The sequence below is a fragment of the Pleurodeles waltl genome, chromosome 1_2 (genome assembly GCF_031143425.1).
Source record: "Pleurodeles waltl isolate 20211129_DDA chromosome 1_2, aPleWal1.hap1.20221129, whole genome shotgun sequence".
Classification (NCBI taxonomy): Eukaryota; Metazoa; Chordata; class Amphibia; order Caudata; family Salamandridae; genus Pleurodeles; species Pleurodeles waltl.
In genome coordinates this window covers 334,982,480-335,002,578 of record NC_090437.1, presented here as the reverse complement: position 1 = coordinate 335,002,578, position 20,099 = coordinate 334,982,480, and the positions used below count along the sequence as shown (strand labels likewise).

Genomic DNA, 20,099 nt, shown 5'->3' with positions numbered 1-20,099 from the left:
ACAGGGGGTGCATAGCTCATGGGCTGATGCTGCACTACAAATCTAGCGTGCCTGGTAGATTTGTCAAAGCCAATAGGTGTGGCTTATAACTGAAAATGCAAGCCAGATCTATTGGGTTTGTCAACGCTTTTTTTCAACAGTTCCCAACCAAAAAAGTCAGAACAATATGGCCACAATGAGGACTGCAAAAGTACTAATATTCATGGCGGTGCATGGGCATTCCACAACCACTCGTGGATTTTGATGCAAATTCCTAGCTACAAACCATCATAGGCATGGATTTGCACCAAAATTCCACACCTCCTAGTGGGTAAAATGTTTTCATTTCTCTGCTTTTTTCCTACTTTGCATGCATGTTGCATTGAACAGCACACATACAAAGCAGGAAAACTGTTAAAATATAGTTTTTGTACTGGAAGAGGACCCTTCTAGTACAAAAACTATCTCTTACAGAACATGACACCCTTGCTCCATAGCGCAAGGGTGTGTGCGTTGGCGCTTAGCAGCCAAAAGTGTGCCAGCACAAGGAAAACAGTGCAACATCTTAGTAGATATAGTTTACTTTTTAGTAAATCTGGCCCTGAGTCTGCACTAGGCTATAACTGTATCTAAGCAAGTGAGCCCACTTAACAAAAAGCCATGCAAAACAAATAGCCTATTTGGCTGTTTTAAGATGCCAGGTTTTGGGTCTATTAGTGCGATAGGTGCTCTAGTGTGCTATCCATAAACTATAGGAAAAAAACTTAGTGCGTGTTGACAGGATGTCCGCACAGCAATGAGCGCAATTATTGACACATTTCTATTCTACATTGGTGCCACATGCGAATAGTCACTCCCTCAATGAAATACTTTTGTTATAAATAGCGGGCCCTTATATTAAGCTATCAGCATTGTTTTGCTAGTTGAAGATGCAATTACAACCACTAAGTGTAAAATTGGCACCAGACGTAGGGCTGATTTGAACTTTACATAGATTATGTGGGAGAACACTCCATCTAAGCACTGAGTAGCCTTTTAATACACAGTTATTGTGCAATTAAATTTGCAGTATTATGGTGCCAGTATCCATCAAAATTGCTTCGCACTTTATTCACTCCTCAGGATTACTGTAAAAACGATGTTGTCATCGGTATTGCAAAGCCATTGAATTTGTTACTAGCTAGATCTTACCTGTCTTACTAGTGTCCTAGTTTTCTGCATTTTTTATAACTGACCGTTTCTCAAGCATAATTGCTAGGCTGGGATTAATGAACCATGAACCCTTGAGGCAGTCCTTTGCCATGAACCTTGCATTTGACAGTAAGCACAGCTTCACCACCGTAATAAGTCTTGTTGCTGCTCACTGTAAAACGTGTGCATTACTGCAGAATATTTAGGGTGTAACAACTCTCACCACGATTGCAGCCCTTTCAGCAGCTCTCATTCCTATAGTGCAAACTAGGCTAAGCAGGCGGCCATGCTAAAATCCCTTTTCAATCAAGGGTTTCATTATAAACTGTGTGCTGTTTAGCGGCCTTCAAGTGTAGTGCCAAAGGGCAGTGCATTGCCTCTCTCCTTGGAATGTTGACCTTCCTTCGGTGGAGGGGTTTCTGCGTCCCTCCAGGCAATTACCTTTGTGTCAGGACTCATGAGCTTCTAAGATGACCATGAAAGGATATTGTCTTTATGTGCTATCGGAGTCCGATGCTTCTCACTCTTGATATCAAATAGCTAGTTGCTGTCGACAATCACAGATATTAAAAATCCTCTTTTATTCATCTGTCAATCATGATCAAAACACGGCACTACCTAAATTTACTTTAGGAACACATTCTGAATCCTGCAAGTCACGGGGTAGGTGCTCTTTTCAAGCCCTCCTGATTCTGGAAGACAGATCACTTCCCTCACTAAGCTGATAGCTATTCCAGTGTCTCTCACCCCTTCCTCTGAAAATTCCAAGATAAAGAAATGCTTGTGTTCATGGACAACACAATCATCTGCTGATGTGAGTGAGCAGAATGGAGAGGTCTCCATTCCACTCCAGCCATTTAGGAAGTCTTCGAACCTACTGAGTATCTCTCTGCAATCTTGCAGGTTACTCGTTTTTTTCCAGTATTTATTTTTGCTACACCAAGTACTAATCAGGTACACTCCCTTATTCCTTAACTGACTTGAGATCTTCATGTATGCTTTTCTCCAACTCCAGCGGTAAATGAAGTGACTCATGCGTATGGTTTTAATTAAGCTTCCCCCTAATTCTTGCGCTCACAAAATCGTATGCGTGCAATTGTAGCGGAACACGAACAGGATTTTGTTGGCGATAAAACATGATTACAGTCAGGTGTGTACCAATTAAGGTACATTTTTAACTACTTCAAAACCTGTCCAAAAATGCCCCAGGGATAAGCATAAGCACAAAGAATCACACTGTCTCCCTAGGAAGAAGCCATCAAAGAATACTTTCAGAGAGGCAGTGGAGAATTTCCATACACCGGCTGTCATCGGATGCACACTGTTCTACAATGCACGTTCTTTAGTACGTAGGTGTTCCACTAGTCCTTTTAGACAGTATCTACTAGTCCAACATTACAGATATACATATCTATAACACTACAATGCAGGTTGTCTATGAGAGAGAGTTTAATTCTCATAGGAACATTATGGGTACTCCATCACAAATATGGCAGACATCTTGTCCCTTGCATTACATGTGCATTAAAACTTTTGGCACTTGTAATAAAGCGGACGGGATATTCTCCACATTTTGTCAGAGTATTTCATCTGCCAAACGTAAAGGCCCTTAGTTGCATGAAGGTTGAGGCTAACGTTGAATGTAATCCAAGGCTTTAAACGTAATAATGACTAATTGCTGCTGAAGATAAGGCCCGTAGCATTCAAGTACATCTGTTATATAGCAGTGAAGTAATTCACAATACCAATTTAAGTTTTTATGTTCAACTTAACAGTCAGATACTTTTCCTCATCCAATCTTTTGTGTAATTGGTATACAAATGCAACAAATGGAAACACGCATTGGCAAAGACAGTAGGTCTTACCTATGAGAGCTATTGGCTTTGCAATGATTTTATTGCAATGCTCGAAAGCAGAGTAGGTGCTATGCAGCATGGCTAATCATTTTTTTTTTAATCGCTAATGTGCTTTTTTTTAAATAAAAAAAACCAAAACCGGTAGTTGGTTGAGGGACAAGGCAACATGGAGGGTGGTGAAGAAGGCTGTGGGTGGGGGAGAGAGCGAGAACACATGAGAGACCATGAAGCACAGGAACAACGGCCGGTGAGTGAGATTAGTTAAGAACATTAACAACAGACTGGGTAGGAGGGACTGGGGCAGCAAGATAACTATGGTAATCAGGTAAAGCAAGCTGAAAACAAAACAGTGTGGGTGCGGAAGGGGATAGGGGAGCAGGCTTACAACAGAGAGGGGTAGGAAGGGATGGGGCAACAATCTAACAATGGAAGGTAGGTGGTGGGCTGCAAGCCTTCAGTGGAGGGTGGGAGGTTGGGCTTGGGGCAGCAAGCTAACAATGGTAGGTGGGTGGGAGGGTATGAGGGAGCACACAGACAATGGAGGGGAGCAGGTGGAAGAATGGAGGAGTATAAGGAGCGTGGAGGGGGGCTGGAAGGGATGGGTCAGCAGGCTAACAATGGAGTGTTGGTGGGACGGGCTGGGGCAACAAACTGACTATAGAGAGTGGGTAGGTTGGGGCTGAGGAAGCAAACTGACAATGAAGAGTGGAGAGGAGGGACTAGGAGAGCAAGCTCACTACAAGGGTGGGCAGGAGTGACTGGGGACAGACAGACAACGGAGGGTGAGAAATTGTGGGTCACACAGACAAAGAGGGATCAGGGGAGAGTGGGGCAACAAGCTGACAATGGAGGGTTAGCGGATGGAGATCGGGAAGGTTAACTGACAATGGAGATTGGGTGGAAGATGATGGGGTAGCAAGCTGACAACAGAGGATGGGCGGTAGGCTGGGCTGCAAGCTATCAATGAAGAGTGGAGGGACTAGGGCAGCATGCTAACAATTAAGTGTGGGTGGGAGGATATGAGGGAGCTCACAGACAGTGGAGGGTAAGTGGGCAGAAGACCAGAGGAGCGCACAGACAGCAGAGGTTGGGCCGGAGGGGATGAAACAGCATGCTGACAATCGAGGGTGGGTGGGAGGTTACGGGGGCAGCAAGCTGACAGCGGCGGGTGGGTGAGAAGGGGTGGGGCAGCAAGCTTACAATGAAGAGTGGGTGGGGGGGTCTGGGGCAGTTAACGGACTATAGAGGATGAGCAGGAGATACTGGGGAAGAAAACTGACAATGGAAGGTGGGCAGTAGGAGCTGGGAGAGCAAGTTGACAACAAAGGGTGAGGGAGGGGCTGTTGGAGCACACAGGCAATGGAGGGCGGGTGGGGAATTAGGGAAGAATACATTCAAAGGTGGGTGTGGCGCATGGCCAAGAGTGTGGGCGAGCAGTGCCAGAGAAGCACATGGGCAGGCTGGAGTGGGGAAGCAAACAAATAGCGGAGGGTGGCAGGATGGGCTAGGGATGCAAATGGCCAGTGGAGGTTGGACAGGTTGGGTGGCAGTAGAAAAGGAACAAGGGGTGGGGGGAAAGAAAAAACTGCAAGGGAAGGTGGGCGAAGAGGAAGCAAGAACAGCAACTGAGGGACACCAAGAAAGAGGAACACAGAAGAGGGAAAAGTACTCGAGAGAGACAGTGATGCACTTTCGTATAGTACTTAAACAAAAAGAATAACATAGTGCCTGAAAAGGAAGCAGTGAAAGGACAGGTATAGTGGGACCTTGCTCCAGGGGATGCACAAACACAAGAAGAGGATGAAAAGTCTACTGAAGGTGACAAATATAAAGGAAGGAAATTAGAATGACTGTAAAGCCGACCAATGGGAAGCAATGTTTGGGTTCTAAAACTGCTGTAAGGTATCATGTCTCACAAGAGAGAGTACATGCATTGTGTTAGGCAAGACCTAAAATGTAAGAAGTCACAATACTGATTTCCCTGATAGTGATATGTTTGTTAAACACCAGAGCACTGACCTTGTATGGTGAGTTTATTTATTTGCCTTAGAAAGAAGTCCTACAGGTAACCAATAATCCTAGATTGGGTCTTCCGAGATTAGTGTACACTGTTACGAGATGATTTTCCATACCAGGGGTTACTAAACATACGTTTTTGAGTGCATATTTCCATATTAAAGGTCAGAGGATACGTTCATTGAAAACATTTTATTTTAAGCCTGACCCAGAGTTGCTTTCACCATTTCCCATGATTCTTGACAGAATTCAAACTAAAAGGACCTGGAACTTCTCAAGCTGCAGCCTTAACTTTACAAATTGATAAAACCCCAAAATATGAACACTTCACTCCTGTCCTCAGATCGATGCGGTTCCTATAGAAAATGTCTACGTTTTGAAAACTGACAGCATCATTTATAAAGCTATACATAACAAAAACCCAGAATGGCTGTCCATGATTCTGGGGAGCAGAGAGGCTCGAAAACCAAAGAAAAACCCCACTTTCAAAATTCATAAACGAATCAAACAAACACAAAAACACCAAGGTAAGCATTGACAAAAGCAGCTCCCAGAACTGGGGACAACTTTACTTCTGAGCCTACAATTTTACCATCCTAAAATCATGCTTTTAAAAAAGGAATGACACAACTCCTACATAATGATCACTTAAAGCGATGCCTCAAAATTGATCCTTCCACATGAGGTAGGATCCCCACCCCAAGCAATCACCTGGCACTACTTTAAAACTTTTAATTACAGTAAAAAATCTTCTAATTATCTCAACCCCCATTACGTCTAGATGTCTTTTATCAACACTCCTCCCTACTCGCTCACAAAGCAGTTCCAAGATCGAGGTAGACTGGTCTAATCATTCCCCTTTTCGACTTTTGCTCAAATATTGCTTGCCATCCCACTACACAGTAAAACATGTTAACCACAAAAAGAATGTAAATGGGGTATCAAAAATGTTACTGTGGGTGTCCTAGAAGTACATATCACTCAAAAGCTGCATCTCCACCTACACATGGCTACTATAAACTTCATGGGAGAATTTTGTGAAAATATTGCTTCTTCACCGGGCCTAGAAAAATCTACTCGCTATGGGCGTGAGATTTTATTAGGTGGAGCTATTTCTAGGACCTACTAGTCCATTCTGGTGAGTGAACTTGAACTGGAAAGGAACAGGTTTCTGATCATTAAGAAAAGGAATGAGTAATACAGATCCCTTTAAATCTTGTTTCATCTTGACACATTTGCTGTCTGTTCAAGGACAGAGGTCAGATATCAGTTCGTCTTTTTTTTATCCTGAAAATGTTTACTGTTTCTTTCTCTTACTACAGTTAGAGGATTTTGTAAAGTGAGCTGTCTGACAATCATTGTGAAACAAAAAGATGTAGGATGTCAGTTTATTTTCTAAAATACAACATTTAAATATGGTGCAAATAAATAGTACAAACATTTCAAAATATATCAGGAATTACAAATGCACAATTTTGTAATTCAGAAGTGTGATACAATAATTTAAATAGGAGCTAGACAAATCAGAACACTTTATTTGGTGATGTCCAAAATACAAATATTTGCAGAAATTCTATTTCCATACATTACTGTTTGTACAGTACATAGTTTTAGCAGTAAAACCGCATGCCACTTGGGAATTCTGTGGCTATTTTATTATAAAATGTGACCATTATAAATGACAGTAAACTACCACTTCATTCTTTAGTTACATTAAAGGTGATAGTTTTGAACCATGATTAGAGAAACATTCTTTCCCCGCCCCAATGACAATACTGTTAATGAACTAAGAGGCAAGTCGGTGGTCATGGGTATCCTATATGTGGCTAGATTTGTATTATATATGGAGCAAACATATAGCCTATTTAACAAGTTTTTTTTGTACAGCAGACATGCTACACTGACATATTTAAAGGTGATATCATATATCATAAGAAAATGGTGTCTTAGTAAATTAAAATATTTTCCTAGGATTACATCATGTGAAACCAGTTTATGGGTCAAGAGCATTACAGATGGGTCGAGTAGATTATTTAAGTCACTAGCCCTGCAAGTCTGGTAACATTTTTATGACTTTTTGAGACCTGTTCACTGTGGACACTGTCACTCAATTGATACGAAAACAACTTTGTCAGAAACCTTCCCAACCCTGGTACTGAAATGACCTAAACTGCATCAGAAGGGTGGAAGTCTGTTCAAATCATCACTACTTCTCACTAAACTCAAATCTGTGAGCAAAAAATATAGGCAATCAATCTCTGTGGCCAAAGCCAATTTCCTACTGTTGCAGTGGATCAGTGTACAAACCCATTCAGACTACAGTTTCTGTTCATTCATTCCAACACCTTTCTGATCACCAGATCCATTCCCAGCAGGACAATGAACAAAAGCAAATAATTCATAGATTATACCAACAACAGAATCCTAACCATCAGACACAGTGGTTACTCTCACAAGATTTCAAATACTAAATTGTTACCACCAATTGTTAAAAACCTAAAACCATCCTCCTGCTATAGAGACATCTACCTATCTTACTATGAACCATCATAAAAACTCCCCTCCCCATTTGTTTATGCTTGCGAGATATGAATAATCCATCCCTCGAACATTGTAACATACCAGATACGCTGAAATGTGGTCACATCACCCCACCACTAAAAAATCCAGTCTCTCTGTCCAACTATTGTCCATTATCCAGCCTGCCATTGTTGGCCAAGACAATGGAAAAACGTTGTTTAACACAACTGTCTACATAACAGTGCAACATTTCTTCTAATGGATCTTGCGTCCAAGCAGGGTATAGCATAGAGACTATATCAAAAGAAATTCTGGATGAAGTTCACAGGTTGTTGAATGGGGGTGACACCTGCCTCCTGGTTCTACTAGATCTCACACTGGCAACCATAAATGTCTACTCTCCTCCCTCTTAAAAAATAAAAAAAATGAAATTTGAGAATAAGTTCTGAGCTGGCTTTCCTCCTTCCTATAAAACCAATCTCAAAGTGGAAAATTGAAGATAATATCTCTGAGCCAACTACCATCCCCTTCAGGTTGCCACAAGCCTCTTTATTGTCCACAACTCTTCAACTTGTATATGGAATCTCTAGTTGAAATATATGAAGGAACATGAGATGAAACCTGTGAATTACAATCCTATTTACTAGAAAAAAAAACTCCTCATTGCTTGACATCTCCACCATTTACTCTGTGCTTCTAAATTACAGTGCTTCATGGTTAAAGATGTCCTGACTGTAAATCCTCAAAGCTGAGTTTGTTCTGTTTACAAAATCCAGAAGAGCTTAAATCGGGATGTGTTAAAGCAACTGATCATGGCAAAATTCTCACCATCTTTCTTGCCATTTGTAACTTCACTCAGAATTGGTTTGGATCTCTCATTATCTTACATAAGCAAAGTAACTAAAGTGGCAAAATAAGTGATGTGGCAAACTTCCATCTAATTGATCTAAAACAAAGTCCTAATTTCTAACACCAGATGAAGCTGAAATCGGTCACAACTAGACTTCAAAAATGCTGTGCAGACAGGTATTCTGCAATCCATCCTCGAGTCTCTCAATAAGTTCTCTACTGCTAAACTTTCTAACACAAAAATTACCCATACCAATACCTCCCCTTACCACTACCCACACATAACCCCTAATATTTATATTTAATTATTTTTTAGAGGGCCCTCCAGAGAGTACCTCTGTTTTTAATTCACTCCCAACCTTTCTCATGCCTTCCTTTACTTCTACACACCCCTCATCCCTAAAATTACCCATCTTCCTTTACCACTACCCATCCTATATCCTAAAATTAACTTTACCTCCCTTTACCACTCACACCCGCCATGCACAGTTGTCATAATTGATGCAATTTCATATGTTGCATTGATGTTATCAATGATGAAATAGAACATGTCATGAGTGATGTAATATGTGCAGAGTGATTTCTTCAAGTGATGAGTTTATATCACAACAGGAATAACTAAGCACCTGATTACGAGTTTAGTGGTCTTATCACTGATGACATTGCAGTGTCTGAATCCCCAACTGCTTAGTAGGCGGTCCGCCAGCCGAATTACAATGTTGGAGGTTTGCTGAACTAGAGACCGCCGGAGTCCTGCTGACACCGCCAACCATCCGCGGACCACTGTGATGGCGGGTGGGTAAAAGCAGCTGCCACAGGGCAGTACATAGACAAGGGTACCACAGTTCACATTACAGTGTGCCTTTCTATCGAGCCGACTGTGGCGGGGAGACCACCTGCTTCAAAACGGCGGAACCGAAGGAAATGGGGCGCTAGCTCCCCCATTTCCTTCTTTTCCCTTCAGTCTGACGTAGGCCCCTTCACCCAGGCCCCCCCTCTACAGGATCAAATTCACCCCTACCTAAATCCAAAAAAAGTAGGTAAGTACGATTTGCCTTTTTCTGCTATTGACTGGACTGGGCATATATGGCCCAGTCTTCAGGAATGGAATGGGACATGCACAAAGTATTTTTACACGTCATGCATTTGTGTACCTTTTGGTCAAAATGTACACACCTGCATATACCTTGTATTTCTGATCTCGCCCCCCACTGATCCACCGCTGTCAGGAATAGCGCCACTAGGGTAGCAGAAACAATGCAGTACACCAGGTGGGAGACAGTCGACTTGGCGGCCTTTTTGGGACCTTGGCAGTCTGGCAGTCCAACCTAACCTTCTGGACTTCCAAACGATGGCAGCATGAGCAGAACTGAGTTTGACTAAAGTGTGTCAATTCCTTATGCATTTAGCCCTCTAAATCACATACTTGAGGAGAAATAGTCCAATTATTTCTCCTGCCAAAATGTATTGGTGGAAAAGACCTATGAAAAAGGCAAACCTGTACTGATTCCACATGTTAAGCCTCATTTGCTAGTTAAAAATGGAATAGGAGAAGTTCACCATATGTGGTAAATACCTCACCCAGGGTAAAAGAATTTACTACGTACAGTAAACACATTGGCCCTTATTTGGACCTCGGCGGTCTTTTTGCAAGATCGCCGAGGTACCGCCGTGCTGAAGACCACCAGTGCAGGTGGTTTTCTGCACAGCGTATTAGGACTGCTGGCAGCCCTCCGCCCTTTTCCGGACGGAGAGCCGCCAGCAGCCATACTGGCGGTCGGCGGTGAAGTGGAGACTGCTCCACCGCCACATCACCAGAACACCGCCCACCGAATCCCGTCCCATGATTCGGCGTGGCGGTGTTCTGGTGACGGGGAGCTGGCAGCGGAGCAGCCCTCAAGGATCCCGTTCCCTCCTGGAGTATCACCGGACCAGGTAAGGTAATCATCCGTTAGTGGAGGGGTTTAGGGGGTGTTGTGTGTTGTGGGCGTGCATGGGGGTGTGCATGTGAGTGTGTAGAGGGGGTGTGTGAGTGCGTGTATGCATGCAGGGGTGTGTTGTGTGTATGGAAAATGTGCATGTATGTCTGTGTGTATGTCTGTGTGTATGTCTGTGTGTATGAGTGCATGTATGTGTAGTTGTGTGAGGGAGTGTGTGTCAATGTAGGGGGGATGTGGGGAGGGGGGTCCTACCACCTTTGAGGGTGGTAGGGGGGTCTTGGGTTTGGGGGGAGGACTCTGGAGAGACGGATGGGGGAGATCCCTATCAGTGCCAGGGAACATATTCCCTGGCACTGATAATGACTACCGCCATGGATTTCGTGGCGGTACAGAACCCCACGAAATCCATGGCGGTATGCGGGGTCATGATACCGCCGGCGGTGTAGTGACGGCCGCTGGGCTGGAGACTGAAGTCTCCAGCCCAGCGTTCGTTACCACCCTGGCGGTCGCAGTGGAGAAGTGGCGTTTTTGCATGCCGGTCACCGACATGCTTGTAATTTCATTTTTTTTACTGCCCGCCTGTTTGCGGTATTACCGCCACTTCTCCACCGACCGCCAGGGTTGTAATGAGGGCCTTTGTTCTATTCCGCCTAACTTCTAATGAGAGTGTAGATGTTAGGAAAGCAGACATGTATTATTTACATGAGACTAATGCAATAAGAAGATAAGAACTTTTTTGTATTTTGTGCTGCAAAGGGACTACCTACATGCATGGGAACAACAGCGAGATGGATCGTCTAAACTATAAAGTTATACTACGCTGTGACAGGTAAAAGGCCAAAGGCATAACTTGCAAGGAAAAGTGGGCTACAGGAGCACAGCAGCCACATGGTCATCAATCCCCTTACTTACCAAACACTGTTGCAGTAAAAATACAATCAAAGAGGCAGGACCAAGTGGTTCAAAGTATGCTTAAGCAACTATTTGCATCCACCCAGACTTCACTTCCATCTTCCACTTATACTTAATACCCCTATATAAACGATGCATAGTATGTAAATCTAAAGGAGATTCATGTTGCAAAACAAATTGGTTACTTGTAACAATAGTTTTGTAACTTGTAACTCCTCTAGCTTCACATGTGACCCTCGTACCTCCCTGTGGTCTTATGCTTGATGTCACAGTGAGTCTTCTCGATGCTGCCTATGATCTATGGCCTGAAGGAAAGAGTTTTAGAATTTTACAAAGTTTCCGGACCCAACCAACGGATGGAGAAATAATGCACAGCATGCGATTCTGGAGGACCTTCAAGCTGCAAAATGCTTGTTACTGGTAACTAATCAATTTCTTTGGTCCACAGCTATCAGACGACTCTGGCTTGTTACTATTTGACTAAGATAGAAGACAAAAGAAGAGTAAAGACAGATTAATTTTCACATAACATGTAGATGTTTAAGGTCAACTAAAATTAGATGCTCAGTGTAAGTCATTTATGGAAGTAAACGCATTGACATAGACTCAACAAGCTTATTTTCCCAGCTCTAGAGATTAGGCAGCAAAAATCCATGTCAACTAGTGGTTTTTCTGGATTAATTAAAGATGAAGCCATAGATTGTTTAGCAACACTAGACAACGTTTAACACTGGGAAAATTTCTAGTAAACACCCTTATTAATAATCCGTAGAACAACAGCCGTTAGAATGTTATTCCACATAACTGGTAGCACCTGTCGTCTGCCACATTAACAAAAGGCTAAAACTGTTGAGGCAGATGTATAACAATATTTATTATCATCATGGAAATGCATATCTAAAAACACCTGGGCCAGATCAGCAAACGTCACAACAATGTGTAGTAAACCAGTTTACCTCGCTGTTAATTCCTAATCTCATCACGTACTGGCCCTTTCACAGTTTGATTTCAGGAACAAAGGTTTCGTTTTAGAAGACAGACCTTCTCCATAATTGGCTCTATGGTTTTCTAAATGTAACCTGTTGCAAAAAAATCAGTACAAAAGCAGAGACCATCAAAGGATTCGCTGCATGTGCCTTAATGGCCTTGATATTGTATGTTCCTTGAAGAGACTGTGAAGCGGAAGACAGTGGCCATTTCTTTAGTGGGAGGTTGAAAAGCCTCATGGTCAGTCTTTTCTGTCCTCTCATGGAACTCAGTGCCCCAGGAAGGTGGTTGATTACAGGAGACAATGGGTAAAATTACAAGGGCCTCTGTAGTGAGTGATTCCTACTAATCCGGCCAGTGAACACACATGTTTTTGTTCCTATGATCTGTAAGCTCTGTATTAAGGCGGGGTACCTTGGGAAAAATGGCCACTGCTAAAGTTACACCACCCGTGTCACTGCATGCATAAATGAGGGAAATCTCAAAACTGATAATTTACTGACAGGGTGGAAGGAGAACTGTTAATGTGACTCTTTTGACCTGTTGTTCTTTTCCTTTAGGCACCTCTTCATTTGCCTCGCAGCTTACCTTGGCGTTGTCTGCTTTGCTTATTTTGACGCTGCCTCTGAGATCCCAGAACAAGGTCCTGTTGTCAAGTTCTGGCCCAGTGAAAAGTGGGCTTTTATTGGCGTGCCTTACGTCACCCTCCTGTGCGCCGATGAGAAATCACCACTAAAGATGGCTTGAAGTACTCCTCTGTTTCCAGCTCATCTTCTCTACAAGACTGGTCTATCATTCAATGCATAACTTTACTGGGCTCCTAATTTATTTTTCAGACTCGTACAAATTACTGTTGAGATAAATTCTAAGTCCAAAGAAGCAGTGCTTCTTTCTGTACTTATCGGTTACCAGCAAAATAGATGATTTGTATGCACATGCAAACAGTGTTCTGGAGCACAACCAAGTGCTCTATTCAAAACGTTTTTAAACTATGATTTTATATGTAGCCATGGAGATGGTTGCTCATGTGTATCTGAGACAATTTGTCTTACCTAGGAGAAAGTAAACTATCATCGACTGGTGCTGTCAAACTCTTTGCACAGTAGTCCTGCAGATCTAGACCCATGTGCAGAGGGTGCAGGCTTCACTCTCTGAGCCGAGGAACATTTGGTGTCTGTGACTGGGAACTTCTGGCTTACTTATTTATGTATTTATTTTAATTTGGGTACAGCGTAGTATGCTATATGTTTTTTTTCCCTTTGCCCTAGCCTTTTTGATGGAGCTCCTGGCGAGTTCTTTGCGTGCAAAATCCCTCTGTGATTGCTCTAAATTGCCACACCTTTGTTTGACATCGGGATTCCAAGTACATTGGTGTCACTGTAGACTAAAAGCAAATACATTTCTTCTACCAACAGCTCAGTTGGCCTGGTCGACAAGCGGTAATGGTCACTACTGTTGCAGTGCACAACCTGCGATTGGATTAAAGACTGCGAACCGTCACACATCATGACAAATCAACTCTCCCCTGCTGGAATAAAGTGTAGGGTCACTCTGATGTACTGCGTGAAAGTTTGTCCTGGGTTTGAGACTTGTTGTAATTTCTACATCTTGTTTCTTTGTATGAATTTTAGTGTATGGTATTCCTTATACTTCATGTTTAGTGGAAGAGTGAGCAATTCTGGTATGCAAGTGTGGTGGTTACAGAATTTTGTGCACATTGTGGGCCTGATTCACCAACGGCATTTTGTAGTATATTTTGTAATATTACAGTAGTACTACAAAACGTACTGTAAAGTCCTATTCACAAACTGCACTTTTGTAGTAACGTACACATTGGTAGCCACACACTTTTGTAGTAAGTCCCTACCTCCATTATTTTCTGTGGGAGTGTGTTGCAGTACCAGTGGTTGGACATGGGTAGTGCTGGGCTTACTACAAAAGTGTAAGTTACTACTAAAGTGTAACTCACTAAAAAGTGCAGTTTGCAAATACGGAAAAGTAGTAAGCTTACTCAAAAGTGTAAACCTACTCAAAAGTGTAAGTTACCCATAATTGTATGTTTCTGTACCAATGTACCGGGCAGTGTTTGCTCAAAAACGGAAGTAGTTACAGATTGAGCTGGAAAGCTTAATTCTTCCTTGCTAAAGCACCAACATGCAACAAGTGAGATTTACTCTTGTCTTTTTAAAAAGTGCAGTGTGTTTCCAGAAATATCTCACAAACCGCAGAAACCCTCCATCACTTTAATCTTGCCTCATCTAGTGTAGGTTGGGTTTTCAGATCCCAAATGCAAGCTATTGAATATTTAGAATTAGTTTTTTATGTGAGTTTTAGTTCAAACGGGGTGACACCAACAAATGGGCTAAAAAGTACAAGGAATCGTATGCTGTCCACAAAATTAGTCTTTGATCCTTTTGAAAGCTAGAAATTTCTGGTAACAAAATAACATTGATACTGAGGGTATTAACATATATTTCTGATATTAATTGGGAGAATTTTGTCACACGGAACTGACCACAGGGAGCAGCAAAGCACTTTAAATAGTAATGGGGGTACTAGATGAATGGCTAGTTGCATGGTGTGTGTAGATTTTTACATAGATCTAGGTATAGATAAGTACAGTAGCAACTGGGGAGAAGGAGGACATTTTCTTCTGTTATGCAGAGCCATAAAATTGCTTTATTTAGCTACCAGTGTGGATTCTGCATTACTTACATCCAGTCTTCTGTTGCTGCTGTTCACACTACCACGTCTCAAATGTATGTATGTGGTATTCTATAAAGCAAACCTTAGCAAAAGGCAGCAGAGCACTGTACATGATCAAAGACAAGCATAAAGTCAGTCAGTAATAGAGGAGGTTGTAAAGATGGTTAATGAAGGAGAGCGATAGTTGCATTGAGAGTGATAGTTGGGACCTGGAAGAGTTTAGTAAGACATTTATTATTTTTTGTTTATCTACACATTAGCCTACCAAGAGAGAGCTGAAAAGAGACTAGTTGGTTCGGGTAGATGCAGCTATGACTGTAACTCTCAGTTGAATTGGATGAGGCAGAGTAGATTGTATAATGGACATAAAAGAAATCGGCATTGAGGTTTAGGCGAATTCCAGGTCTGAACATGGACTTCTCCGGATTAACTGGGCCAATTACGAGGTACAGTCTTTGGGATTTTTAATCATGCACATAGACAGTGTCTTGAGGGAATCAAGCAGTGGCCTTGATAACGATATCAAGACATTCATTGAGGTAACAAAGCAACACTTAAATTGAAAGGCATAAGTGCTGTGCCAATGGACATGGTCATGCATCTCTAAAAAGAGCAAACTGTGCGTGTACAAAGCAACCACACAGAATCCCCAGGTACCAGGGATGTTTTGTAAGTTATATACAGGGCCACTAGTACTATGCATGAATGGTGGACCAAATAATAATGTGACCAAATTATGCAGAAGGGTCAACCAAATTATGGTGTGGGAGAAGGTAAATTTGTGGCATCTTGCAGCACAAGCTGTGGCAGTATCATTTTGTCAATTTAACACACATTAATTCTGTCTGGTAAAATGTTTCATTTGTTTAGTATCATTTTAGTCCTTGAATACAGTAATCAGCAGCTGAAATTAGACTAGTTAAAATTTGCAAAGGGTCAGCCACTGCTTGGCACCATGGGTGGTCCGTTTTTAGTAACTTTTGACCTGTTTTAGTTAGAAACAATTTTCCTTTTTGTTTTGAAATCTACAAATTATGCAACTGGTGGTGGGTATCGAGGAAAGAGCAGCAAGTTAATTATTATGCAGAAAACGCTGCAGCTGCATAATCGCAAAGTTCCAGAGGCCCTGGATACTTGTGAGGTCTAGCATATGCACAAACGAGAAATGACCAAACATGCATTCCTTGCAAGGCTTCATACAGTTTGTGCACATACAGCGTATTCAGTGCATCATATGATGAACTGTCGGGATTCATGGTTTAATACAACAATGCGAAATGAGTCTTGGCCCCATATCCGGCTTCACACTGATGTCTTTTTGCAAAATGAGTGCAAACAAGTTGCTACGCATAAACTTTGAACGGCACACTGCAGACTTTTAACCTGGATGGGTTTTTATTCTGCTATGATCCACCATCGGCTTACTGCTTTTAACGTTGCTGCTTTGTGATAATATACTAAAATGAGCCAGATATCAACCACGAAGTCTGCAACACATTATTTCACTTGAGAATGATATAATGTCAGTACTTTAAAAAAATTTCAAAACCCTCTTAGTCATATGGTTCGGTAATTGGAAATCCATCTGAAGCCAGGACCCTTGTGCTATCAAAGCTTTATGTAATATTTTACCTTGGTACTCATTTTGTCTTTCAAATGAAAGTCATCCTTACCAACACTATACAGAATTCTTCTATAAACTGACTTGGCAATAAGAAGCAATTTTGATGTATTTGCTTATAATATTGATAACTAAACTTGGACGGAAAATGTGTTTAAATCATTATGGTCTTGCATTAAAGGAGGGCAGAATAACTGCTTGAGGGGGGAAAACACGGCGCAGACCTCCATGTACAAGATTCAATATTAGTACACTTTTTAGAAGCTAAAAGCCAGGCATTGGAAGCGACATGCACAACCAGACTTACAGTGGTGACCACAGTATTGAAGTTTAAATATTGCCCCCCAGGGTGAACAATCAAAATATTTCTAGGACACAGAATGTGAAGTTATGAATAGTAAATTTGCACTCCCCAATATATACTTACCCTGATAATATGCTAGAGTTGCTCTTGGCGCGTCTGTACAGGTGAACATCAATATACTTGACCTTGATGTTGTAACAAACAAACCTTTTATAAAGTCCAACACCAAGAAAAGTGAACCTTGGTACATTATGACACCCAATTATACCATTTTAGTATTCGGTTTATTCAGTATAATTATTCAACATTAATCTTTTTTGGTTGTTGCCATTTAAAGTTGGAGAGAGTTGTTTGTTGCCTCATTAGCATGTAAAAGACATAGAACATTTTATTGTTCCCTGTCTATTTTGTAGTAACACTGTATAATGGAACACTTTTTTATGTGTGGTTACATAACTGTCAAAAATCTCAGAGGGTACATGGCCACCTTTGTGTGTACACCTTATTAACGTATTATGTGCAATGCTGTGAAGCTGCATCAAAATAATAAAATATTTGTATTTGCAGTTACTCCTTGCAGTCGTCTTAATTTTTTAACAGTACGAAAAAAGTAAGTTTGAGGAAGGTATTTAGAGTCTGAGCACAAAAGTAGACATTTAGGGTCTGATTAGGACCTTGGCAGAAGGGATTACTCTGTCACAAACGTGACGGATATCCCACCCGCCGTATTAAAAGTTGCATTATATCCTATAAAACTTGTAATACGGCGGACAGATATCCGTCACGTTTGTGACAGAGTAATCCCCTCTGCCAAGGTCGTAATGCGGCTCTAAATCTCTTCTGTCACGTACAGTTCGATGGCTGAAAAGGACCAGCAGGCACAAACAGTAGGCCTGATTTATATTGGATATGTACCCTTAATACAAACATATTTACCACCTGCTTCTCCTTGAAGATCATCACCATTAGAGCTGCTGTTGGTAAGTTACTCACCGCCCAATGGCATAGCTCCTGCACAACCACCGTTTGTTGTTATAAGTCATTTAATTAAAGGGAGGGACAGGACATTGACGGTTTGATGAAACCAGAAACAAAAAAACGCTCATCATCCGTCGCTTGATTTCTCCTGCACATATAGGTGATTGTGACCACGAATGATGGATCAGCGGTACATATGACTTGCAATAGTTGTTTAGGAGCTGGGGAGTTGGTGGATACAATGGTGTTAGACCTGGTGGTGTGAGGGATGAGGGTATTCCTAGTATTACTAAGATATTCAGAGAAACATTTGAATGGAGTTGATTCCAAATAAGTTCTAAGCAATAGTGATTTTTAAACTTAAAAATGCCTTGCCTTCACAGTTTTCAACTGCAAAATCCAGTATTTAAGGAAAATAGTGATCTGAATACATTTGAACGATAGAAATGTAACGCAAATGCATTATGGTAAAGTCGTTACAATATTTCACTTTCATTAATGACTATGGGCCTGATGTAGGTCTTGGCAGATGGGATACTCCGTCTCAAACATGATGGTGATTATCACTCTCACAGTAAGTAGGCAAGCAAACCCACAATGAGTGGGTAAGAGTGGTTTAGAGCTCGCTGATCTGAACCATCGTAGCTAGGTATCTTTTTGTCAGGTCTGGACAACAGTAGGGCAGTCAGTCAATCAAAAACATCTTTATTCAGCTAAAACTAGCCACAAAAGTCAACATATATACAAATCCACAAATAAATACAAATATAAAAGTATGAGTTATTAAAAATTCATATTGAAATTCATACAGATTTGTTAAAACAATATTGGAAGCCAATCTTGTATTTAAATAGGAACAATAGAAAAGCCTGATAACCACATCGAGGAAACGTTTGCTTTCAGATATTCCATAGCCCATTCACATGTTCATTCATCACCTCATATAGCTGAGCACAGCATGACGTAACCGAGGGCAGTCTAAGGGGGTCATTCTGACTCCCGCCGGCCGCTGTATCCGCAGGGCCGGCGGGAGCCGCCAGAATACCGCTGCGCGGTCACAAGACCGCCGCGGGTATTCTGGGTTTCCCGCTGGGCTGGCGGGCGACCGCCAGAAGGCCGCCCGCCAGCCCAGCGGGAAACACCCTTCCACAAGGATGCCGGCTCCGAATGGAGCCGGCGGAGTGGAAGGGGTGCGACGGGTGCACTTGCACCCGTCGCGATTTTCAGTGTCTGCATGGCAGACACTGAAAATCATGGTGGGGCCCTGTTACCGGGGCCCCTGCAGTGCCCATGCCATTGGCATGGGCACTGCAGGGGCCCCACGACACCCCATACCGCCATCCTGTTCCTGGCGGCCAAAACCGCCAGGAACAGGATGGCGGTATGGGGGTCGGAATCCCCAAGGCGGCGCAGCAAGCTGCGCCGCCATGGAGGATTCCCCAGGGCAGCGGAAAACCGGCGGTACACCGCCGGTTTTCCGTTTCTGACCGCGGCGGTCAGAATGCCCTTGGGAGCACCGCCAGCCTGTTGGCGGTGCTCCCGCGGTCCCCGGCCCTGGCGGTCCATGACCGCCAGGGTCGGAATGACCGCCTAAATGCTGTAAGTAGGAAAAAGCTTGTTTATATTGTCTGATGTTTAATTCCCGAAATATGAAACTAAAAAACGTTCTTATCAGAAGCGTACTAGGAAACAAAACAGCATAAAATGGACGGTGCTCGGCAGCAACGCATTATCACTAGGACCTCTGGGAAGAGATGGAAACCAAGATCACTTTGACGAGAGTACTAGTAGAAATTGATAGTATTAAAACTTAAACAGGTGAGGAGAAATCTGTGCTCAGAAGTAGTGGTGACATTTAAGTATAGCGTGGGGTTCCAAAGATGGGTTTACTTGTAAACAGAGGCTTCTAGTCTGGAATTTCTGTGCGTTTTCCATGCAAATTTTATAATGAAAGTTAGGAAACAGGCTTTTGACCAAATCAAATGAATTATTTCCAATTTGCTCCTGCTTTACAAACCTATCAGGAACCCCTAATTTTTTAATTGTTTAAGTAAGCTAGCCATGGAGTAGCAGACACGTTATTCAGGGTCAGGCAGTCCAGAATAATTGATCTTGTAAATTCTACTTCTGGGTTCCTCCACACCCTCAGCCATAGCAACAAGGAGCTTGATTTAATGTGGTCCTACCGACCTCGGAGTGAAAGGTTGGAAAAGATTGTGGGCCTAACAATAGCCAAAGCT

General features: G+C 42.3%; 1 protein-coding gene across 1 annotated transcript in view; it reads left to right on the top strand.

Moving 5' to 3' along the window:
* ACER2 (alkaline ceramidase 2) overlaps positions 1-17,451 on the top strand; it is a 105,605-nt gene extending 88,154 nt beyond the window's left edge. Inside the window, exon 6 of the mRNA XM_069239259.1 lies at positions 12,811-17,451. Within this exon, the coding sequence (XP_069095360.1) occupies positions 12,811-12,997 (187 nt within the window). The 3' untranslated portion in view covers positions 12,998-17,451. The remainder of the gene's footprint in view (positions 1-12,810) is intronic.
* The last annotated feature ends 2,648 nt before the right edge of the window (positions 17,452-20,099 follow it).